Consider the following 25,548-nt stretch of genomic DNA (forward strand, 5'->3'; position numbering starts at 1 on the left):
AGAGGGAATCAGCAGAGCATTGAGTACAGCAGACCACAACACTCAGGCAGAACAAACACAATCAGTCTGATGACCCAAATCAAAGTAAAGATCTTGGACAACTTTCATGTAACAAACCATACGCTCTATCCCTTTAGAGAAGAAAAGTTGGAAGTTTCTATGAAAACTGCCGTAGTAAGAACTTTTTCTTCTACCAAACTTTAAGTTGAGAAGCACAATCGCAGAAATATAAGATTCGTTCAGGAAGCCCATCACCACAACATAATAGGATCATAAAGCGGAGGAATAAATCCCGAATTAGATGTAAATATCAATGAGTATGAAATTAAATGTTGCGTACTTTGTGAAGGAAATAAGTAGACATAATTTTAGTTTCTTGTTCTTCAAAAAATAGTAATAAGCAGAGAGATTTCAGACCTGATGGCTTCAAGTAAAAATCATGCGTGCTTGAACAATTTCATACTGAGCCAATGAAAATATACAGCAACCACAAGGACAGGGAGAGTCAGAGGCACTAAGAAGCAGTAAAACCTATCAAAGCATGAACAAAAAGAAAATGAAACTCCAGCAAATATAAATGACAAAAAAGTTTAATAGACCCAATAATTGAAGTGTTTACATAGGTAATTCAACACAGCAAAATGCACCAAAATTTATGAAACCCAGAACGGCATAAACAAAATGCAGCAATAACTTTTAGCAACTCCAAAACAATCGGATTTTAAGAAACAGTAATCGAAAACAAAGAAAGCAAACTATACGCCAAGAAATACATACCGATCTAAGAAAACCTGTAATTTGTGCCTATTAGCTAGACCTTATAGAATGTAAGGAGAGGAGAAAGAAAGATCAAATTGTAGGAATAAATTGTTTACCAGTCGTTTTGAATGGCAGAGATCAGGGCGTTGTTGGACGAGGAAAGGAGCTTGGACACAACGGCTGCAAAGAGAAAATTGACAAAGAAGACAAAGCCGATTGCAACGAAAAGGTAGCCCCAGAAAAATTCGTCTTTGGAGGAAGTGAGTTGAGAAGAAGTTGATGAAGCAGCAGCAGAAGAGGAGCTCATTGTGTTAGCGAGCATCATTCAGAAACCCAACTCGTTCTCACCCATCTGAAATTTTTGAGAGGTGATTTTATAATTTAGGATACATACACCAAATTGCTGAAGGGTGGTTTGTTACTTGGCTTGATTGCGCTGAGATCGAAGACGACGGAGGAGGTGTGAAATGAGAAGACTCTCGAACAAGAATTAGGACTGAGAGGAGAGACGATTTCATCTCCGTGTGAGGGCTGAGAGCCTGTGAATGTGCGTGTAAGTGAGCCCGGTTCAGTGTGTTTACTGAATCCGGTCCACACGTCAGGTGTGTTATGGCTGCCGTTAACAGTAGGCTGATGTAGGGCTGGGCAAAATTCCAAAAATTCTGATTCCGCTTGACATCCGATCCGATTCCGACTCCGACGGAGTCGGAGTGGTCGGATTTCGGAGTCAGAGTTCGGAGTAGCTCCGAACTCAGTTTTGGAGTCGGAGTCGGAGTTCGGAGCTCTATGGAGCTCCGACTTCCAACTCCGAAATTTAAAAAAAAAAAACCTAGATTTAAAACGACGTCGTTTTGCATCTGGGGTTTTCTTAAAAGAAACGACACCACGACGTCATTTTATGGAACGGAGGGGGCCAAAACGCAGGAGCCCCCTTCCCTTCTTCTTTCTTCCTTCTCACTTCTCTGTTCTCTCTCGTCTGGCATCTGCGATTCTGCTGCGTCCGCGATCTGCTGCCGTGCTGCATCTCACGTCTCTCTCGTGTCTCGCATCTCCGTTGCCGCCATTCGTCGTTGCTCCTCCATGCGACTTCAAGCCGAGCTTCAGCATACGGTGAGAGTGACGGGTTCCGAACTTCCGAGCCCTAGAATTAAATTTAGTATATTAATTAATTAATTTTATGTAAACGTCTCTCACTCTCTTGTGAATTGATATTTTGTTGTGATTTCTATGAATTGATTTTGTAAATTTGTAGTAAGGAAATGTATTTAATGAAATGTATGATGTGTTTGTAATTTGTTTTGTATGCATGCATAGTGTTTGATAAAATGTGTAAGAGATGTATAAGAGTCAAGAGATGGGCATAGAGTCAAGCTGGTTCATTTGCGTTGTTTTCTTTACATGTAAAACAAATAAAAAAAGTCATTGAAACCACCCAACTGCTGGTAGTGTCTTTATGTCGATGATCATAGTGTGTTGACATGGATGGGTATGAAAAGACTTATTTTCCAAGTTCTGCCAAAATTTATTTGCCTATCACTTCTAATTTGTGTGTGGAAGATTGTACTGAGCGTTTAAAATGGTTTTCACAAAAAGTGCACCATCAATTTTGGTAAGATAGGTGTTGGTAGAATTACCAAGAACAGCCATTTCTTTTACCCTATAGCTGGGTGGACACATTTGTCACTGGTCGTCTCTGGAGCTCATTTTGTATGAGCTTTTAGTTTAATGTTTCTAATTAGTTGACATGGTTGATGACAAGAACGAGAACTTATTGAATCAATCGTTTGTTTCTTACCGTGTCAATTTCAAATTCTTGATCATTAAGATTCATGTGCAATTGGCTTTGCCTATTTTTAGTAAAATTATTATTTACTGATTAAAAAAAAAGCTTCATGTGCAATACATAATAATATTTAAGAATAGATATTACCCCTCTCTTTCTCCTTTCAAACAAATTGAAAGGATTGAAGTTTTGCTATTTGGAATTGTCTTAGGTCTAATTCCTATTGCTTTGGCTGGATTATTTGCAACTACATATTTACAATATAGAAGATGAAGTTACTGTAAACTTCATAAAATTTTTCAATTAAAATTAAACGAAATTATGTGACAAGTGAGAGGCCTGTGGCAAATGTGATGACAACGAAGTGGCATAAATATGAAGGTGTGGGTAATTCTTATCACTTATCATAATGGGGTATCGCATAGGATCTCCTTCATAATGTCCTAATGCATAAACTTTTGAGGCCTGAAGTGAGTAGTGTAACCTCTTAACATCGACATTGGAGGAGAGGACATTTTTTAGTTAAATATGTGTTGCTAGTGGCATAATTCCAAAAAGAAGTAGGAAACATTAGTTGATGTTTTATTCGGCGTTTTCTGAAGTGACGAGATTAAAATCTCATTTGGATTATTAGACTATTTTTTTTTCATTATTATTTTTTCAACTTCTTTGATTGTGACATGGATCGTCCACAAGGAGATGTAGTGGATGCCAATGCTACAACTCCTACACCGGTGGGTACTTCCACCCCTATAGCCACATCTAGGACAGCTACATCTAGAGCAGCTACATCTAGAGCAGTTACTTCTTGTGCGAGTAGTCGACTCCCACTCCCAGTTGATATAGAGGATGAGGATATGTTCAACGAAGAGGAAGAGATGCCTATTGAGCAAGATCAACCACCACGGCCTTCTAAAAAGAGATCGTAGACATGAGAGCATTTTACCAAAATTCCTGGTGATGTTGTGAATCCAGTAGCAAGATGTCATTACTGTGGATCACTTTGTGGATGCCATTCGAAGAAGCAAGGTACCAATGTGTTAATAGCACATCTAAATAGTTGCCAACGATATAAGATAGTCAATGGATTGCAAGTCACTGATCAGACCAACCTCAGTTACCAAACTTCTACAGCCACTGATGATACACAAAGTAAGAAATTGGTCATCCTTCAATATAGTGAGAAGATGTTGAGGGATGTGCTTGTAGAGATGATAATTACTGATGAGATGCCATTTACCACAGTCGAGAAAATAGGCTTTCGAAAGTTTCTAAATTTTGTTGAGCCACGATTTCCTATTCCATCATGGTATACAGTGATGCGAGATTGTATGAAGAGGCATGCGAAGGACAAGGAGGAGATGAGGAAGATGTTTATTACTACTGGCCAGAGAGTGTCGTTTACGATTGACACATGGACTTCCATACAGAACATCTACTACATGTGTATCACAGCACACTACATTGACAGTGAGTGGATTTTGCATAAAAAAATTATTGGTTTTAAAGAAATTGTGGATCACAAAGGTGCATCCATTGGGGCGAAGATGGATGATAGTTTAAAGGACTAGGGAATTCGAAAAGTGTTGTGTATTACAATTGATAATGCCAGTGCGAATGAAACAACAATTGATTGGTTTAAGCGAAACACGATGGTGAGAGATGACGTCATTCGGGCCCACGAGTTTATTCACGTTCAATGTTGTGCTCATATCATTAACCTCATAGTTGTTGAGGGGTTAAAAGAGGTTGATGATTCCATAACCCAAGTCCGCAACATTGTACGATATGTGGGGGGTTCCCCTCAAAGGCTTGCCAAGTTTAAGGCAATAGCAAAAGATCTTAAGATTGAATGTTCTAGTATGCTGTGCTTGGACGTTCCGACTCGATGAAATTCTACATACATGATGTTGGATGTGGCACAGAAGTATCAAAAAGCATTCGAGCGGATGGAGGTCGAGGATGGGGGCCTGAGGTATGCTTTGTTGGAGCCACCAGGACAGGGGCTCAGTGCGCCGGACGCACATGATTGGACCAGTGTGAGCTACTTTGTTGAATTTTTAAGAACTTTTTATGATATAATAATGCGGCTATCTGGATCCAAATATACGACTACGAACTCATTCTTCAGCGATCTCTCAGAGCTTCACTTCTAGTTGAAAAATAGTTGTACTGACTCTGCTGGATTGTTATCTGCTATGGCTACGAGGATGAAGATCAAATATGATAAATATTGGAGGAATATTGAGAAGATAAATAGATTGCTACTTGTGGCTGTGATCCTTGACCCCCGAGTTAAGTTGGCCGTTTGAGAATTTTGGGTAAATTCCATCCTCAGGACAGTGAAGGCTGCAGAGTTTATTAGATTGCTAAAAAGTGATGTTGATGACTTATATAATCACTACAGTAATAGTTGTCAGCCTTCATCCGCAGCTGGTAGCTCCTCACATTCGAGGCCGACGGGATCGACAGTTTCCTCAGGTGATACTGACCCATCTGTAGGGGTTAGAGGCAATCGTATTATACGGCAGTATCATCAGCTCATGTCAACAAGGAATATTATGCATTGTACATCTGAGGTTGAACGATATTTTATGGAAGCTGTCGAGGCACCTAGTGATGTATTTCAATTATTAACTTGGTGGAAAGTTAATTCCACCAAGTATCCAGTCCTTTCCCGTGTGGCCCGAGATGTGCTAGCCATTCCTGTCACTACGGTTGCCTTAAAGTTGGCACTTAGCACTAGAGGTCACGTGTTGGATGCTTATCGGAGTTCATTGTCACCGTCAACCGTGGAGGCCTTCGTTTGCACACAGAATTGGATAAGTGAAACACCCATTGGACTAGATATCGTTGGCGTTGATGCCGAGAGCTATAGGCTTGAATCGGGTAAGTTTATATACTTTTAAATGATGATTTAATTATTTTTAATGTTTCTAACTTCTACTTTTTTATGATTTTATAGATCTAATTGTGAACCCTAATATAATTGCCGATGATTGAGAGTATGGAACGGACGCCACTTGAGAGTTGGGATGGAGTTGAGAGAACCCCCTTTATTGGTAAGAATCATATTATTTTTTTACCCTTTTCAATTTTTTATTATCAATTTTTTTTCATTTATTGATTGTAACTTTCTATCTTCATTTCAGGCATGACCAATGGAACAAAAAGTATTTGAGTGAAATCCGTGTTTAATTTTTATGTAGTTATATTTCAAGGCTGAGTCATATTGTTATTACGTTATAAATGAGACTGTTATAACTTATGGCTACATCATACATGTTATTTACTTTTTAAACTATTTATGTAGTTATGTCCCGAGCAAAGCCGTGGGATAAGTACTCTTTATTTTATAATTTCTATTAGTATTTATCCATCCTCTCTCAAATATTTATAATTTATTATCCAACTGAAATTAATCGAATTATACAAATTTGTACCATCATTCTTCTCTATATATACATACATCATCTAAGCTTGTCTCAGCATATGGAGCATACTTGTGGTCTAAAAGTACAACTAGTGATGTGAACAGATTTGAAGGGATAAATTATGCCTATCAAAAGTCTTGAAAAAGCAAGTGTTGCATCAACAACAAGCCTCCATACTCTAGTGTTGAGGGAAAAATTAGTTGATTGGCATATTCTTGTAAAAATCTGTATAAAATTGAGTTGTAACAAGTGTTGAAGCAGTGTAATATGAAAAAGATTGAAGTGTGCTCAACATAGCTCAACTGGCACTCGATCAGCGCTTGAGCGAAACCCATCCAGAGAGGTTCGCTCGATGTGCGCTCGACTCAGCGCTCGAGCGGAACCCATAATTGTGGTTCGCTCGATGTGCGCTTGACGTGGCGCTCGAGCAGAACTCATACAGAGTGGTTCGCTCGATGTGCACTCGAAGTGGCGCTCGAGCAGAACCCATCCAGAGAGGTTCACTCGATATACACTCGACGTGGCACTCGAGCACAACCTATACAGAGTGGTTCGCTCGATGTGCGCTCGAATTCTCACTCGAGCGGTTTCAGAAGACAACGTGCGCTCGACCTTCGCTCGACACTTCGCTTGAACCAATGTTCAAGACAACCTAAAATTTATGATTTTGAGCGCTGTGTCTTGCTGGGACTATAAATAGAACAGCTTGTTTTTGTTCTTTGGTGTGAAGAAACAGAGCAAAAACCCTAGTTACTTCAAGAGTCATAGAGAGAAACCTTTCCTTACATTGTGAATCTCTCTTGGACAAACACATCTCCACCACACCACACTCAAGATCAAATCTTATTCAAAGTCTATTGAAGTGGACGTTTTGTTTGGCCGGAAGGTTTCCGGAGCTGCTGTTGATGCAGAGATCGAGAGGTTCTCGTGGGATGCTATAGAAAGGTCGGAGTTCCAACACTACATGCGTGTAGAGATCGAGTGGGTCACTCGTGATGTTGCAAGCCAAGTTTAGGAACTACAAAAGTTTGTTAGTGTCTCTATATTGGTTGTAACAAACTTTTTCTATAGTGGATTTTAGGCGGTGACTTACACCCGAAGTGGTTTTAGAATTTGAAGACATTTTTCAAATGAGTTTTCACTTCGTGACCAAATCTTTGTGTTGATTATTTGTATGATTTGTGTTATCTTTTAATTGCTTCTTGTCATTAAATTTTATTAGATTAGAAAATTTAAACTGCACCTATTCACCCCCTCTAGGTGTTGTATGGGATAGAACCACTGCTTTTTCATCTAGTAAATTAACTACAACAAAACAATTGCAATTTGTAGTGCACCCAAGGGTTAAAGTCAGTTAAAAATTTGTGTAATTTTCGACTCATGAGTCATGAGCACTTTTAATGCTAAATTTCAGGTGGACATAAAACAATTTAAAGATATAATCAAAATTCAGTAACAAAATCAGAAGGAATATTTAAAGTATTGAAAACTCTTGAATAAACCAAATATGTGTAGATGGTTCACTTATAAAAAAATATATATGTTGCTCACTATCTGAAACAAAATTGAACAACAAAATTTAAATGAAAAAAAAAATAGCAAACAACTAGAAATTTATTTCCGAACGGAGTTCGGAAATTAAATTCGGAGTCGGAGCTCCGACCACAGTTCGCAGTTCCGATCGGATGCCGGAGCTCCGACCACCGTTCGGAGTTCCTATCGGAGGTCGGAGCTCCTACATCCTATCGGAACTCCGAACTGTGGTCAGAGCTCCGACATCCGATCGGAGTCGGACTTCGACTCCAGTTCGGAGTCAGAGTCAGAGTTGCAATTCGACTTTGACTTTTGTCAGAGCCAGAAGTTGAAAACGACAACTCCGACTCCGTCGGAGTCGGAGCCCACCCCTAGGCTGATGTAAAGATTTATTCATTTAACAAAGACACATTTAAAAGGTTTATAATTCATCAAAGGGTGTAACTGCTCATTTGGTGGCCAAGCAGTTGAAGCTCGTATTCCCAAGACTCAAGAGGTAGGCATTGATTCAAGTTACAATGATATATTTTCATTTAAAATTTTGACTACCAAATAGACACATTAAACAATGACAATGGTTCACATTATTTTTTATTTAACAATAAAAAATTTTCAAACTTCTTTATGGATTACTGTAAACCAAAGAAAAAAAGAAAGAAAATGTTGGATACAATACTTTAGGATGGTATAGTACTTTAATATAGTATGGTATCTAATATTACTAAGCCATGCAAGAGGCAGGCTATCAATATTAATTCTATCAAGTTTCGAACATTAAGCTATATATATTTAAAAAAATAATATTTACATAATTACTTCATAATTTTGATGCAACTCTTCAATAATTTTTTTTTATTTTTTTTAAATATATTTAAATCTTGTTTATTTTGATGAATTTCAATTTAATAAAAAATTATTAAAATCTTGTAAAAATGATAAGATAATTATATTTGTGCCATTTCTCTGTAATTTTAGATTAATTGGACTTCATCGAGTGCCTGCCACAAGTCTTTCCTTCTATATCAATTTACACCTCTAACTATATCAATTTCTTTGATTGCATTCCACTCATGTCCATTTAACAAGTTCATTCTCACAAAAGCTTAGCTCTAGATGTTACAATTACTCTCATACTAAGGTTGTGATCAGCTTTTAATATGATCCGCTAATCCAAAATGTAAAATATATGATTAAGATTACGTATAATCAGGTTTGGATCAATTTGGATCGATTCTAACTTGACCTTATTAACAATTAAGTTGTGTTGGATTAACTTGCGGGTTCACTGATTGATTTGAGTAATTCGAGTTCCAAAAATTAAAACATAATGTTTTTTCTTATCATTTGCTCATTTTAGTAACCTGGTTGATCCACCACAATTTTATAGAAATTGTGTTTTATACGGAAAAACATGGTAGTGGTTAGGGATGAAAAAAAAAAAAACTAATGAATCGTTAAAATGAGCCATACTAGACCAAATTGGTGGGTTTTGTCCAATGCCGGTACGGGTACCGAATTCTGCCCAGTCCTGTATCGGTTTCATTTTTCTCAGAACCAATAAAAATCGATCCATTTCATGTTTTTCCAAATGATATGTCCATTTGACAGCATCGACGTCCGATAAATTATTAGGTTCCCAAATCTACATACGCATGACTCCATTACCACCAACCACCATCCATCGTCATTCGGATTTAGAAACAACTATCACAGTGCCAAACATTGGGAATTATGTTCCATGCGCCACCACCAAGAGGCATAAGCGATATAAGGTTAGGGGTGTCAAATCGTGTTAACGGGTTGTGTTCGTGTCGTGTTAAGACATGTATATTATACTATATAGGTCAATCCTAACCCAACCCGTTAAACTTATCGTGTCAAAATTTCAAACCCTAACACGACCCATTAACATAACGGGTCGTGTCGTGTCAACCCGTTTTGACCCATTTATGTAAATGGATTGAACAAACTCAAAATTAATTCATTTGATCTAGTTAAGTTTAACATAATTTTGTATAAATGTTAAAATCACAATATTTATAAAAAAAAATAGAACTAACTACAAATCTAAAATTACAATCTAAACAATAAAAATATCAAAGTTAAAATCTCAACAATTTTATTTTTTAGGTATAAGGGTATAATTGTAACTTTAACTTTCTTAACGGATCATAACGGATCAACCCGTTAAACTATCGTGTCTTAACGTGTCAACCCGTTTTGATCCGAACTCGTTAAGGGTAAATTCTAACTCACTTTTATCTTATTATGTTTATATTAAATTAACAGATCGTGTCATATATTGCCACTCCTTATATCGAATTGATGGCCACGTTGGATTGATTTTTATCATTTGGAGGCATTCAATCAATTCAGTGCGTGGGGCCTACACCAATTCTATAAATATAAGGTACACACATGATGACATGATGTGATGTGAATGCAGTGGTGATGGTTTGCGTTTAGTCACTTTTAGATGTAGGAATAATGAATGATCCAATCAAATCATGGGAATAACGCGAAAAGAGCAAGGAACGATTGACAGGAATTTTAAATAGATAAATTTTTTTAAAATATTTAAATGTTATTAGAATAATGTAAATTTTTCTTTTTAATACTTTGACTTGTATAAATAATTTTTTTTGAACAAATAGTATTTGACTAGTGTTCTTTTCTTTTCAAGTTACATTGATTTGATTTTTATGTAATGTTCCTCTAAAGTATTCTTGATTGATTATTTTAGAACTTTTTTTTTTCTTGTATAAAGTGAGGTAAGAATCCTTGAATTTATTAAAGTTGTTTGGATTATAAGATGAGATAAGATAATTTTAGATAAAATTAAAAGTTGAATAAAATATTGTTAGAATATTATATTTTAATATTATTATTATTTTGAGATTGAAAAAGTTGAATTGTTTATTATATTTTGTATGAAAATTTAAAAAAGTTATAATGATAAGATGAGATGAGATGGAACATTTTCACTATCCAAACGAGACCTAAACCTTCTAAAATTAAATATGGTTCATAGCATAATAACTTATTCCGATTAACGTTCTTACCATTATTTATATTATTAATTTATTATTCATTAAGATTGAAAATTTGTATTGTCATTTAAAAGGTTACTGAATCAGCTTCAATTTGATTATTTGAGTCCTTCAATTAAATGCAGAAGAAATAGGTGAAGAAATCATTTATATAAATTTCAAATAGATAAATTTCGCATAAGCCTTTGTAAAATGATAGATCTATTTTAAAAAAGAGTTTTTCTATTCATTATTCTCAAACACCATACACCATATTTATTTTTATTTTTTTTTAGTTTTATTATTCTTAAACTTATTGAATTGATCTTCTACTCATTATTCATACATCATACATTTGATAATAAAAGAAAATTAAAAATTAAAAAATTATGCGTGGTGTATTGTGTGAGAATGATGAATAAAATTTTACCTTCTTTTAAATTTTAACTCGAGTTTACAATTTGTGTATTGAAAAAATAAATAAATTGTATTCAGCGAACAAATGAAATGATAATTATATACGTGTGTGTATATATATATATATATATATTACTCTAAAGAAATAAAAAAAAATGAACTAGATTGAGAAATTAATAGGAAATATATAAATTATGATTATATGAGTGGAAATAATCATAAAATCGTCACTATTATCAGCTTGTGTGTGTGCAAACTCTCTCTTTCTCTCTCTCTCTCATGCACAAGCGCCAATACACCAGCTCTCTGCAATGATGATTTCTCACCTATTTATTCAGCATTCCTGTATATAATTACTCTTTTCATATGTTAGATATGGGCAGGGTCAATCTAAAATTAGTCATAAATAATTAAATTGTTTTTTAGAAAAAGATCAGAAACCTGATTTTGAGAAACATATTGTGAGAATATAAAGAAAATATTGCAAATCAACCAAGCCATTAAAAAACATAGATTAGATGTAGCCTCCACTTATTATCAAGAAACATAGGAAACAATTTCATCATACATTTCATATCTTATTCGCCGGTAGGACAATACCAAACAGACATCGTGGAGGATCACTGGCCGGCCACAAGCTCTCTAGCTTAACGTATCAAATCAGACGTTTCAAAATAAGGAGGATAATGATAATCAGAACCACAACAGTATGGATCACGATTGCAACAAGGATCTTGTGCTTGCGTGTTTTTTATGAAAGCAATGAGTGCCATCAACACAATGATCACGAGAAATTTCATCAAAAATTACTTTGAGCCTTCCATTATCACAACTTGTTCTTGCACTTTTCCAAATAAATGGGTTTATAATATTGGACCCCAATAAGTATCTTAAACTTTTTTGGAGCACATCATGTATGGGAGACCTATAAATAGGTGGAGACAAATGCTTACAATGAAAAATTCTTGGGTATAATTAAATAACTTGCTTGATATATCGTATACAACCAATTATTCTTGTCATCATTATTCCATTAATTAGTATTAATATTGCTACTATAGCACAACGGCAAAATATAAAGATTAATAATCCAAATCCATCTATATAAATTTAAGTTTTTCCTCAAAATGTTAATGCATTAATTGTTGTAATTTATAATTTAAATTAAATCCTGATTGGAACAAGTAGGAGCTATTAATGTAGGAGATTGCTCAATCAAATACCATAGGGGAAAATGTGATATGGACTATATAATAAAGTGTATTTAGCCAAATCATGAGTAATAAACAAATTACATCTTTATAGAATCAATATGTTCTAGACAAAGAACTTGGTCGTTACAACATCATAACAACTGGGCAAACAATTTCACCAACTTGAGATCATAAAAAAACAGCATATAAGAAACCCCTCTGATGCTTAAGTCAGTAAGGATATGAGTAGTCTTAGAGCCAATTGATTTCGAAGAGTTTCATTAGCGTACCTGGCTCCTTTAAATAGAGGGTTTGTCTTCTTAAGATCACCTAGATTAACTGTCTTGCCCACTATTTGAAATTGGAATCACAGTTCCTTTGGGCTATCCACTTGTTTTGAATGAGTGAATATCTTAACGGTCCCGAGATAAGTGGGCGGGCATTTCCTTTAACGAACTGAGCTGAGCCTTATTGTGTCAGAGGGTGTTTAGGCCTTTAATGGCTTGTTGGACCCTCATGGCCCAGGCCTAGGGTGGCACCCCACAAGCCCTTATGGTGGTATTAAAGCCCTTCTAGTTACCCCGCGAAGTCTCATTACATATGGTGTAATGAGACTTTTATATTAAGTATCTTTAGGCCCTTTCGGTTAAATTAATTTGTGCGCCTCCAATTACCCCGCGAAGCTTCATCGTGTGCCCTGCGATGGGCCTTTTTAAACCACAAGGTGTTGGGCCTTGCGAGTTGGGCCTAGAGGTGGGTAGCAGGGCCCCGCTCCATATGGAAGATCCCCAGCGGGGGCGGGCTAACCCCAGCTGGAAATTTTTGACCTCCTATATAAAGGTCAAAAAATTTTGACCCCTTAACAGTAAGTCTCACATTACTTAAATATGATTATTGTATTGCATTGATCTCCTATATAAAGGTTGGCCTAGAATGCAAATGCAATCCAATACAACTCTAGTTTATATTCTTTTTGAATGTATAAATTTTAATTTATAATTTAAATTATATTATAATTTGGTTTTAAAAAAATCTTTTTGATCCAAAAAAAAATTATAGACCCAATGGGTCATTGGGTTGAGCAGGGGATAGGGCGAGGTGCGGTTTCAACCCCACCCCCGAATACCGGTAGCACCCCTAGTTGGGCCAAAACCCACTCCGGTTACCCCCACGAGTCCCTTCCATGCGCTTCATTTTTGGGGCAACGTTTGGGGTTCTATTTCGTTATTCCCCCAGTATGTATGTTAGAAGCTGATACACATTCTTCCCTTTATCAGATGCTGCCAATATTTATTGTGGAATGCTGTTTGTTTTTCTTTTCCCTCACTTTCTGTCTTCTCGCGCAAGCTTCATGTTCTTTTGCATCCAATCATTCGTGCCTTCCAACTTTCTCCTCCTTCTTCCTACATTAGTTTCCTTTGTTCTCGGCATTTCCATGGCTTCTGGCAAGGACCAAGGTGCAAGCCCCTCTCAAGGTGGTGGTTCTTCGCGACCCTGCGAGCCTTCTGCCCATCGTGAAGGCGCCACGACTAGCCCTAGTGTTGAAGGAGATGTTTCCCGTTCCATCTTTGAGGGCCATCGCTGGGTTTGCACCCTTTCATGTTGCGAACTGGATGGTGCAAGGAATCATTTCAATATCCCCGATTCGGTGGGGCTGTTGCTGCCCGGCCAATGGCAGGGAGTCGTTGACATTAGAGGTATGGCCATCTCTGTTGTCTTTTATCTGGCTATGTTCTCAATGGGGCTCTGTCTGCCCTTCGTGCGGCCTACTCATGACATCTTAGACATCTTAGGTCTTGTATCGGCCCAATTGGTGCCCAATGCCTGGCGTATTTTGATGGCCTGCTTCGTTCTGTAGCGGCAGGTCCTAGAGCCCACTGGTGATGATTATCCCGTCCTTACCACTCTGGAATTCCTCTCCCTTCATGGGTTTAGGCATTTAGATGGGAATCTGTGTAGCTTTAGATCACATAGCAAAATGGTGCAGCTTGAGCATAAATATTCCCATGCCAAGGACTGGTCAAAGAAATTTTTCTTTGTTTCGGGAAGGGGGTGGGAATTTCTGGCGAATGAGGTCTCACATTGAGAATTCCCCATTCGAGCATCTTGGTCGCCCATTCCCGACGAACGTGACCTTGAGATTTTGTTGTCTCCCTGAGAGGAAGCTCAGATCCGCTTAGTTCAATCTTGGACAATGGCTAACCTTAGGTCCACTTGGTCTGACGCCGTCTTGAGATTTTGTTGTCTCCCTGAGAGGAAGCTCACATCCGCTTGGTTCAATCTTGGACAATGGCTAACCTTAGGTCCACTTGGTCTGACGTCGTCTTGATGCCTATTAATATTGATAAATTCTTGATGGTACCCAGCTGAGCCCATGTGCTTGGTCGTAAAATTCTTGGTGCCCCATTGCCGGTGGAAAACTTAAAAAGGGGACCACCCCTAGAGGCAGGGGAAAGAAAAAGAAAGCTCGCCTCGTGGTGAAGTCATCGGATGCATCCAGCTCTTCCAAGGATGTTCCACCTCCCCCCACCCCCTCCCCGCGAACAGGCAAGGGGAGGGGTCGAGGGACCCTCAAGTAGCCAGGTCTAATTTGTTAGATGACATCATAGATCAGGCAGACGCTGAGTTGGACTTTATTCTGGAAGTTGAGGAGGCCTTGAGGTAAGAGGCTCATTCTTTAAAAGAAGCCAAGACTTCTGGGCTAGTAGTCAAACCCGAAGATGCTCCTCCTCAAGAGGGGGATGATCTTATCTCTGTTATGAACCCATACTTTCTCAATGCACCTCCTGTGGGTGACCTTCCTTCCTTACTAGATGAGTTTGGCAACTCGTTTCATCTTGGAGATGCTGGTGAGCCGTCTCCTGCTACCTTGACGGTTTCGGGTGGGGACACTCTTGAGTTGCCCTTAGTTTTTCCAAACCTATCTTTCGCTAGCGGGAGCAGGGTGTCGATTCCTTCCTTGCCCTTCAACACTTCCCCGAGAGGGGGTGGGGAACCTTTTCCAACTTTTCTTGTCAGTGATCGTCGAATTAGCCCTCCCAGCAGGTCTCCATTCCAAGAGGGTGTCACTGCTCCCCAAGTCGACCAAACAGTTGGGACGTCAGCTCAAGTGAGTAGTGACCCATGGCCTCCCATTACTCAGGAGCCATTGACCTCGGAGGATGCTGCTGGGGTCTCCTTTCAGATTCCAGGTGCTAGGTGCAGTGCTTCCTCTTCTCGGCCTGATGACTCTTCTCAAGCCTTCAGATCGCGTCACGACAAGGCATTCCGCACCACTGTCCTCAACTTACGTAGCATCCTTTCACCAGTGAGCTTCATTCTCCTTTTAGTCTAACTTTTCATTGGGCTATTATTTTCTTTGTCCTGACCGGGTTTTTATAAGGAGTTGACAAGTTGGCTATTGTACTGGTGGAAGACCGTATGGAGCTCGAGGAGGAAAATGATTCCATGCACTCATTCTTTGGTAAAGCCCACGAGCCTGTTGTTTCTGCTCGAGCAAATAAATAGAAGATGGCTGGGGAGCTTTCTAAAGTTGAAGCTACCTTTCAAGATCAGATTACCTCTCTCCAATCCCAGTTGGTGAGTGCATTGGGAGAAGCTACACTGGACGAGGCTAATATTGCTGATAAAGAGGCTGAATGAGGTAGTCTAGCCGCCCCTCAGTGAGGTGGAAAAAGAAGTAGAGGAACTGCAGGTGGTGAAAGCTTACTATAGTAGGCGCCTAGCTACCTCCGAGGAAGAACGCCGAGAAACTAATATCTGGCTGAGCATAGCTCAAGGTGAGAAAGTTAAAGCAGAGCAGGATTTGGCCATTGCTAAGAGTTCTCTTAAAGAGCATTATCACCATCTTTTAACATTGAATCAGAGATGGGAGACCTACAAGAAAACCTTGGTTGCTTCTGAATCAAAAGTATTTGAGCTGAATTAGGAGCAAGGCCACTCGCAGGAGTAGATTAATTGCCTTATTCCTCAAATCAACTCTATCTGCGCAACTTGAGACCGTGGTTTTGGCCTTGGTTTCAAGCTCGGGATTAAGCAACTGCAGAAGCTTCTACTTGCACATCCTAGGACAGATCTCCACAACTTGAGGTGGAGGGAGATCGGAGTTTGTCTTGCCACCTACCATACTTTGATTCTACTGGGGGAGATGTTATGCCGAATGCCTTCCCCCATCCTCATCTACTTTGATGTTTTATTTTAGCACTTCTTGATTTTGTTACATTTCAGGCAACTGCCCTTTAGTAATTGTATATTTTGAACCATGGTTTATTTTAAGTAAGATGGATATTTGCAATTGAAGAATTTTGAGCCATGGTTTATTTTAAGCTGACTCTAATTGATTTATGGAGTATGAGCGTAGCCTGTTTTAGTCTTAGTCATGTGGAGTTGAGTTAAACAAAGAAACCAAAATTAAAGATGGAATTAACTTATCCGAAATTCAGTATATGGTCTGGCAATTGGCGGGGAGTTCCTCAATCGTGTAACCTTGGCGAGAAGGTGTAACGGGAGAGTTGCTCGATCGCGTAACCTTAGCGAGAAGGTGTAGAGGGAGAGTTGCTCGACCGCATAACCTTGGTGAGTGGAGTCTAGTGGGAGAGTTGCTCAACCGCTTAACTTTGGCGAGAAGATGTGGCGGGAGAGTTGCTCGTCCGCGTAACCTTGGCGAGTGGGGTATAGTGGGAGAGTTGCTCGACCGCTTAACTTTGGTGAGAAGGTGTGGTGTGAGAGTTGCTTGACCGAGTAACTTCGGCAAGTGGAGTATAGCGGGAGAGCTGCTCGACCGCTTAACTTTGGCGAGAAGGTGTAGCGGGAGAGTCACTCGATCGCGTAACCTTAGCGAGAAGGCGTAGCGGGAGAGTTGTTCGACTGCGTAACCTTGGTGAGTGGAGTCTAGTGGGAGAGTTGCTCAACCGCTTAACTTTGGCGAGAAGATGTGGCGGGAGAGTTGCTCGTCCGCGTAACCTTGGCGAGTGGGGTATAGTGGGAAAGCTACTCGACCGCTTAACTTTCGTGAGAAGGTGTGGTGTGAGAGTTACTTGAACGCATAACTTCTGCGAGTGGAGTATAGGGGGAGAGCTGCTCGACCGCTTAACTTTGGTGAGAAGGTGTAGCCAGAGAGTTGCATGACCGCATAATCTTGGAGAGTAGAGTATAGCGAGAGAGTTGCTCGACCACTTAACTTTGGCGGGAAGGTGTGGTGGGGTTTCTAAAGTGTCAAGATAATAATAAAAACAAGAATACGATATGAATAACTGAGCTTACCAAAAATAAAATCCTTTGGTAAGAATAATATTTCAACAATATTTAAAACATAAAACTTTCTTAAATGTTTAGCATTCCATGGGTAAAGCAATTCACGCCCTGTTGTGTCCTTTAGGCGATAGGCTCTCTCGCGACTAGTGTCTATGACCACGTATGGCTCCTCCCAACTTTAGCCCAGCTTTCCTTCTTCTGCATTGGTCACCCCGGTCTCTTTTAACACCAGGTCGCCAACCTTTAAAGACTTCGGTCGTACTCTCTTGTTGAAATACTGCACTCTCTTCCTTTTGTAGGCAACCACCCTTGTCTCGGCGCTCCCTCTTCTTTCTTCTAGCAGGTCTAGATGCTCTTCCAATTTTCTTCCATTTCATCAGTGTCAAAGTGGAGCTTCCTATGGTTTGACATTCCCACTTCTATAGGTATCATGGCCTCAGTTCCATACGCTAGGTGAAAGGAGTTTCTCCCGTTGATGTTTTGGGTGTTGTCTTGTACGCCAATAAGATCTCAGGGAGTTCGTCCACTCAAGCCCCCTTCTTTTCGTCTACCTTCTTCATTAATATCCCTACTATGGTTTTGTTAGTTGCTTCGACTTCTCCGTTTACTTGTGGATGTCCGGAAGATGAGTATTTGACTTTGATCCTGAGATCTGAACACCACCTACAATAATGTACTGAATCAAACTGCTTGCCATTATCAGAGACGATGCTTTGTGGTATCTCGAATCTGCACACGATTGTCTTCTATATGAATTCCGTCACACTTTGAGCAGTTACAGTCACCATTGCCTCGACTTCTGCCCACTTTGTGAAATAGTCGACGGCGACGATGATGGGTTTGGTTCCTCATTTACTCAAGGGCATAGGGCCAACCAAATCTATCCCCCATTGGGCAAACGACCATGGGGCCGTTACCGAACTTAGTTCTTCAGGGGCCATGCTCGGGACTGGTGCATGCAACTGGCACTCAACACACTTTTTCACGAACTCTTTTGAGTCTCGTAGGGCATTGGACCAATAGTAGTCTGCTCTCATGACTTTCGCCACCAGTGATCTTCCTCCTGAATGGTTCCCACAAATGCCCATGTGTATCTCCCTCATTACGTACTCAACCTCCTCCTTTGATATGCATCTTAGCAAAGGACTCAAAAAACCCCACTTGTACAGTGTTCCATCTATCAAGGTGAACCGAACAACCCTGTTTCTAACTTTCTTCTCCTCCTCCCTGGAAGCGGATTGCTCCCCATCCTTCAAGTACCTAGTGATGTCATCTGCCCATCCTGGTAAGCTTCCTTCGATCTCAAAAACTTCCTCCCCTAATGATGTAGTATATACTGTCCTAAGGGTTACTTCCCATGGCAACATCTGCTCCTACTCTACCGACGCCGCTCATGCCAACATATCTGCCTTCCAGTTATCCCCTCTAGGAATTCATTCAATCCAAAAATACTGGAACTGACGGGATTTCTCCTGGACATGACAGAGGTACCTTATTAGCTTTGGTCCCTTCGCTGAATATTCTCCCATGATTTGGCCAACCACCACCTGGGAGCCCGCTTTCATTACTACTGACCTTCCACTTGATATTTCAGCTACGGCCAATCCCTTGAACACTATCTCATACTTCGCTTCATTGTTCATCACCTTGAAGTTCAATTGGACAGCGTGAAATGACTCCACACCGTCGTTTGTTATCATGTAGACGCCCACGCCTCCTCCTACCCGACAGGATGAGCCATCGACCTGCACTGGCCACTATTCCTTCTTGGGTGCCTTCGGTGTCTCCTTAGGGAAGTTCGTTAGTTTCGCAACAAAATCGACCAAGACTTGTCCCTTGACAGTGGTTCTGGGAACATAACTGATGTCATACTCGCTCAACTCGACGGACCATTTCACCAATCGCCCCGAAGTGTCAGGCCTTTGAAGCACCTTCTGCAAGGGTGTGGAAGTGATGACCTTTATGGGGTGGGCTTGGAAATAAGGTCGTAATCGCCATGCCGACATCACAAGGGTGAAGCGATCAAATCTATCTTTGGATATCTCTTCTCAGCCCCTCTCAAGGCTTTGCTGACATAATACAACGGCCTTTGCTCCTTGCCCTCATCTCTAACTAGAGCAACGGAAACCGCATCCGCCAGATACAGCGACAAGGGTTCTCCCTGCTTGGTTTGACTAAGCAGCGGTGGGTGGGTTAGGTATTCTTTCAGCTGCACAAACATTTCCTCACATCGCACATCCCATTCTTAAGTCTTTTCAATACCTAGAAAAAGGGCATGCATTTGTCCATTGAGCGGGACACGGACCTGCTGAGCATCGCTATTCTCCCTACCAGTTTTTGGTCTTCATTAAGAGTCATGAGTGGCTTCATTTTGCTGATCGCCCTAAGTTACTCGGGATTCTCTTCGATGCCTCTCTTAGATACCATAAAGCCCAAGAACTTGCCCAACTAAACCCCGAATGCGCACTTGGTTGGGTTAAGCTTCATTTTGTACTATCGCAGCACACTGAAAGCTTCCTTCAAGTCTTCCAAGTGTTGCCCAAACTCTATGCTCTTCACCGAAAGGTCGTCCACATACACATCCGTGTTCCCTTCTATCTGATTCTTGAACATTTTGTTGGCCAGCCTTTCGTAGGTTGCTCATGCATTCTTCAGTCCAAAAAGCATGATCGTGTAACAGTACAGGCCCCGATCGATTATGAATGCCATCTTATCCTGGTTAGCACGGCCCATTTTAATTTAGTTATACCCAGAGTAGGCGTTCATGAAACTCAACACCTTGTGACCCGTCGTGGCATCAACTATTAGATCTATCCGGGGGAGAAGGAAGCTATCTTTTGGGGAGGCTTTATTGAGGTCCTTGAAGTCTATGCACATTCGCCACTTACCATTGGACTTCTTTACTAACACAACGTTTGACAACCAATCAAGGTATTGATTTTTCCTGATGAATCCTACTGCCAACAATCGATCCACTTCTTCTACAATCGCTTTGTATTTCTCAGTGCTGAAATTCCTCTTCTTTTGCTTGACAGGCTTTATTTTCGAGTTGACATTCAGTCGATGCTCTATCACCACTTTGCTTACTCCTGGCATATCCTGATGATTCTATGCAAAGATGTCTTTGTACTTCAAGAGGAGCTGGAATAACCGAGTCCTTTCTTCCTTCATCATTGTAGTTTTGATCCTCACGTGGTTATTTGGCTAGGTCGGATCAAAGGGAACTAGCTCCAGTGGCTCATTGACTTCTCCTTGTCTCATCATATCCTCGACCTTTGTTTCTTTCTTCGTCATGAAGACTTTAGGTGGAGGCGGTGGGAGGGTACCATAGCCATATTCCCCTCGGCTCTGCTGTTTTTACATCCTGCTCTCCTTTCCTCAGTTCCATTACATAACACTCTCGGGCAAGCACCTGTTTGCCAAGCACCTCGACAATTCCCGTTTTCGTTGGAAACTTCATTTTTCAAACGAAGTTGACTCATACTCAACCCCATCTTTGTGAAAGCATCCCAAAATAGGATGTATGTCGAACTTCCATTATCTATCAATATCCTCCACGTCATGTAGTTTGCTACCAACATTGTTACTACCATTGCATCATAGTGTGGATATACTATCCCTCGAGTGTCCTCATTGCCAAAAGAAATTGGGGGTGAGGTTTGCACTCATGCCTGCTTGACAGGCCTTTCCATGATGTATACTTCCTCATACCTCGGGCTCTCGCTTCGTCTAGTCTTACGCTCCTATCTCCTATCATCTAGACGCCGTGGTGGAAAGGCGTTTTCAGTGACAACGCATTCTATTTCCCTGCTGATCTCCATCTCTTCAATTTTCTGTTTGAGTGTGTGGCAGTCCTCGTTTTGGTTACCATTCACCCTATGGTACGTACAATACCTTAGAGTCCTCGCCCACAGTCTTCCTCATGCCTAGTTCCCTTCACCTTGTCATGTCTTGCACACTAGAATAGTGTACATAGTTACTATTGTATCACCCCGTGTGTGCCTCTCATTTTCCCTCGTACTGATCCTTCCTTGGCCTTAGACTACTTTCTCGGGCCTTCCTAGAGCCTTCCTTCGACGTACTTTCCTCCTTTGGCCCTGGCCTGGCAGTGAGGGTGATAACATATCCTCAACGTTTACAAAGTCATCTGCCCGATCCATAAATTCCCCTGAAGTGGATGAGGTTTTACTTGCCAATTCGTTCATGAAAGAACTCCTTGGCCAAATTCCCCCGAGCAACGCCGCCAACATGATTTTCTCGTCCTGATCTCCAGCAGTCATTCTTTCCCTATTGAATTGTGTCAAATATGCCTTCAAACTCTCCTCCTCCCTCTGCTTTATTGTTAATAAGTGTGCTTCAAGTTGCCTCCATTGTCGACTGGCCATAAACTGGGTGATGAACTACCTGCACAGTTCCTCAAAATTCTCAATAGAGCTTGACTGCAATGCTCCTAACCAACATTGAGTTGCTCCCTTTAACATCAAAGGAAAAGCCCTACATGCGATCTCTCATAGGAATCCATGGAGAATCATGTGCGCTTTAAAAGTCTTCAAGTGTTCCACGGGTCCTTAGAATTGTCATACATGGCTATCGATAGGAGCTTGAATTTCGGTGGTAGGGGCACTGCCATGATGTCTGAGGTGTTTGGTAAGTTGGTGCTAGTCAGCAGCTGATCAACTGAAGATGAGGTTCCTATCTTCTTGGCCATTCCCTCGTATTTATTCATCAGGCTGCGTAGATCCTGGTGCATCTTCTTTATTTCCTCATTCTCCCGAGGGGCTTTACCTGTACCTACGATGTGAGCCTCCATCTCCACCCTGTCAGCCTAACTAGGTGTCGTGTCTTCTCTTGATGGCCCGTTCTTTGCCTTGAGAACCTCATTCTCCTTTCGTAACGACTCGATCTCGGTGGTGAGTCTCCTCACTACTTCTTCCATTTCTGTAAGCCTTCCTTCCATGTTCCGCGACATTTCCTCCTGATCTCTAGTTGCCTAAAATTGAGTGGTGGTGGGCATGTGAAAGCACATTAATTGCAAGATAGCTGAATATCCCATAGACGACACCAATAATTGAGGACGTGTTCACTGCTACGCACTCACTATCTCCTACAACCAAAGAGTAAGAGGGCTTAGGGGCTGAAAGGAACCCTCCTGATGCCTAAGTCAGTAAGGATATCAGTAGTCTTAGAGCCAATTGTTTTCAGAGAGTTTCAATAGCATACCTGGCCGCTTTAAATAGAGGGTTTATCTTCTTAAGATCACCTAGATTAACTTCCTTACCCACTATTTGTAATTTGAATCTCAGTTCCTTTAGGTTATCCACTTGTTTTGAATGAGTGAATATATTAACGGTCCTAGGAAAAGTGGGCGGACGTTCCCTTTAAGGAACTGACCTGGGACCTATTGGGTCAGGGGGTGTCTAGGCCTTAAGTGGCTTGTTGGCTCTCATGGCCCAGGCCTAGGGTGGAACCCCATGAGCCCTTATGGTGGTATTAAAGCCCTTCAAGTTACCCCGTGAAGTTTCATTATATATGGTGTGATGGAACTTTTATATTAAGTGTCTTTAGGCCTTCTCGGTTAAATTAATTTGTGCCCCTCTAGTCATGATCAAGTTGAATAGGAGAATCCTTGTGCCTTACCCAATTTGTTACGAATAATTAAAATTAGGTTGAATATAAAATATTTGCAAACCTAGAAAGGTAAAACGATATAATTTCTACCCAAATTTCATCAGTCAATAATTATGTAAATCATGAGGCAAATTTGATAAGTTCATTACTCATGATTTGGCTAAATACACTTTATTAGTCCATATCACATTTTCCCCTTTGGTATTTGATTGAGCAATCTCCTACATCAATAGCTCCTACTTGTTCTAATCAGGATTTAAATCCAAATTATAAATTACAACAATTAATGCATTAACATTTTGAGGAAAAACTTAAATTTATACAAATGGATTTGGATTATTAATCTTCATATTATGCCGTTATGTGCTATAGTAGCAATATTAATTCTAATTAATGGAATAATGATGACAAGAATAATTGGTTGTATACGATATATCAAGCAAGTTATTTAATTATACCCAAGAATTTTCCATTGTAAGCATTTGTCTCCACCTATTTATTCATGTCTCCCATACATGATGAGCTCCAAAAAAGTTTTAGATATTCTTCTTGTTGGGGTCCAATATTATAAACCCATTTATTTGGAAAAGTGCAAGAACAAGTTGTGATAATGGAAGGATCAAAGCAATTTTTGATGAAATTTCTCGTGATCATTGTGTTGATGGCACTTATTGCTTTCATCAAAAGCACGCAAGCACAAGATCCTTGTTGCCATCGTGATCCGTACTGTTGTGGTTCTGATTATCATTATCCTCCTTATTTTGAAACGTTTGATTTGATACATTAAGCTAGTGAGCTTGCGGCCGGCCGGTGATCCTCCACGATGTGTGTTTGGTATTGTCCTACCGGCGAATAAGATATATGAAATGTATGATAGAATTGTTTTCTATGTTTGTCGATAATAAGTGGAGGCTATGTCTAATCTATGTTTTTAATGGTTTGGTTGATTCGCAATATTTTCTTTATATTCTCACAATATATTTCTCAAAATTAGTTTCTTGAAATCTTTTTCTTTTCTTAAAAACAATTTAATTATTTATAGCTAATTTTGGATTGATCCACCCTGCCCTTATCTAACATCTGAAAAGAGGAATTATAGATATGAATGCTGAATAAATAGGTGAGAAATCATCATTGCAGAGAGCTGGTGTGTTGGCGCTTGTGCATGAGAGAGTGAGAGAGAGAGAGAGCGAGAGAGATTGAGAGAGTTTACACACTCTCAAACTGATAATAGTGACAATTTTATGATTGTTTCCACTCATAAAATCATAATTTATATATTTCCTATTAATTTCTCAATCTAGTTCATTTTTTTTTCGTTGGAGTAATATGTGCGTGTATATATATATATATATATGTATATAATTATCATTTCAATTGTTCGCTGATTACAATTTATTTATTTTTTCAACAAACAAGTTGTAAGCACGAGTTAAAATTTAAAAGAATAAAAAATTATACTCATTATCTTCACACAGCACACCACATATAATTTTTTAATTTTTAATTTTTTTTATTATCAAATGTATGATGTATGGATAATACGTAGAAGATCAATTCAATAAGTTTAGGAATAATAAAACTAAAAAAAATAAAAATAAATGTGGTATGTGGTGTGTGGTGTTTGAGAATGATGAATAACAAAATTCTTTTTTTAAAATAGATCCATCATTTTACAAAGACTTTTGCAAAATTTATCTATTTGAAATTTGTATAAATTATTTCTTAACCTATTTATTCAGCATTTAATTGAACGACTCAAATAATCAAATTGAAGCTAATTCAGTAACCTTTTAAATGACAATACGAATTTTCAATCTTAATAGGCAATAAATTAAGAATATAAATATTGGTAAGAACGTTAGTCGAAATAAGTTATTATGGTATGAACCATTTTTTTACTTTAGAAGGTTTAGGTCTCGTTTGAATGGTAAAAATATTTCATTTCATCTAATTATTATAATTTTTTTAAATTTTCACATAAAATATAATAAATAATTCAAAATTTTCAATTCTAAAATAATAATAATATTAAAATATAATATTTTAATATTATTTTATTTAATTTTTAATTTCATCTAAAATTATCTTATCTTATCTCATTATCCAAATAACACCTTACAATAAATTCAAGAATTCTTACCTCAACTCTATACAAGAAAAAAAAAAAAAAAAGTTCTAAACGAATCAACCAAGAATACTTTAGAGGAACATTACATAAAAATCAAATCAACGTAACTTGAAAAGAAAAGAACACTAGTCAATACTATTTGTTCAAGAAAATTAATTTGTACAAGTCTTAAAATATAAAAAATAAAATAATTAATATTTAAAACTTCTATCATGATTTGATCGGATCGTTCATTCCAACATCTAAAAGTGACTAAACGCAAACCATCACCAATGCATTGACATCACATCATGTCATCATTTTATAAAAATCAATCTAACGTGGGGCCCGGATTTCCCAGTAACTCTACCTGAGAAAATTCCCAATGTTTGCCACTGAGACAGTTGTT

The 25,548-nt window shown here is 39.2% G+C and overlaps 1 protein-coding gene across 1 annotated transcript; it reads right to left on the reverse strand.

Annotated features, from left to right (window-relative positions):
- Positions 1-300: 300 nt before the first annotated feature.
- LOC121235195 lies at positions 301-1,342 on the reverse strand. Its single transcript, XM_041131476.1, has 2 exons — positions 876-1,342; positions 301-531 (listed from the first exon to the last, which is right to left on the reverse strand). Exons 1-2 carry the CDS (start codon positions 1,082-1,084, stop codon positions 438-440), a joined length of 303 nt encoding a protein of 100 aa, XP_040987410.1. The 5' UTR covers positions 1,085-1,342; the 3' UTR covers positions 301-437.
- Positions 1,343-25,548: the final 24,206 nt, after the last annotated feature.

This window comes from Juglans microcarpa x Juglans regia, chromosome 6D, assembly GCF_004785595.1.
Source record: "Juglans microcarpa x Juglans regia isolate MS1-56 chromosome 6D, Jm3101_v1.0, whole genome shotgun sequence".
Classification (NCBI taxonomy): Eukaryota; Viridiplantae; Streptophyta; class Magnoliopsida; order Fagales; family Juglandaceae; genus Juglans; species Juglans microcarpa x Juglans regia.

Bases quoted from the DNA above. Each gene is read 5' to 3' on its own strand.
- LOC121235195 (XM_041131476.1), bottom strand. From the start codon at position 1,084: ATGATGCTCGCTAACACAATGAGCTCCTCTTCTGCTGCTGCTTCATCA. The intron at 532-875 runs GTAAACAATTTA...ATGCTTTGATAG, and splicing joins TCTGCCATTCAAAACGACTG to GTTTTACTGCTTCTTAGTGC.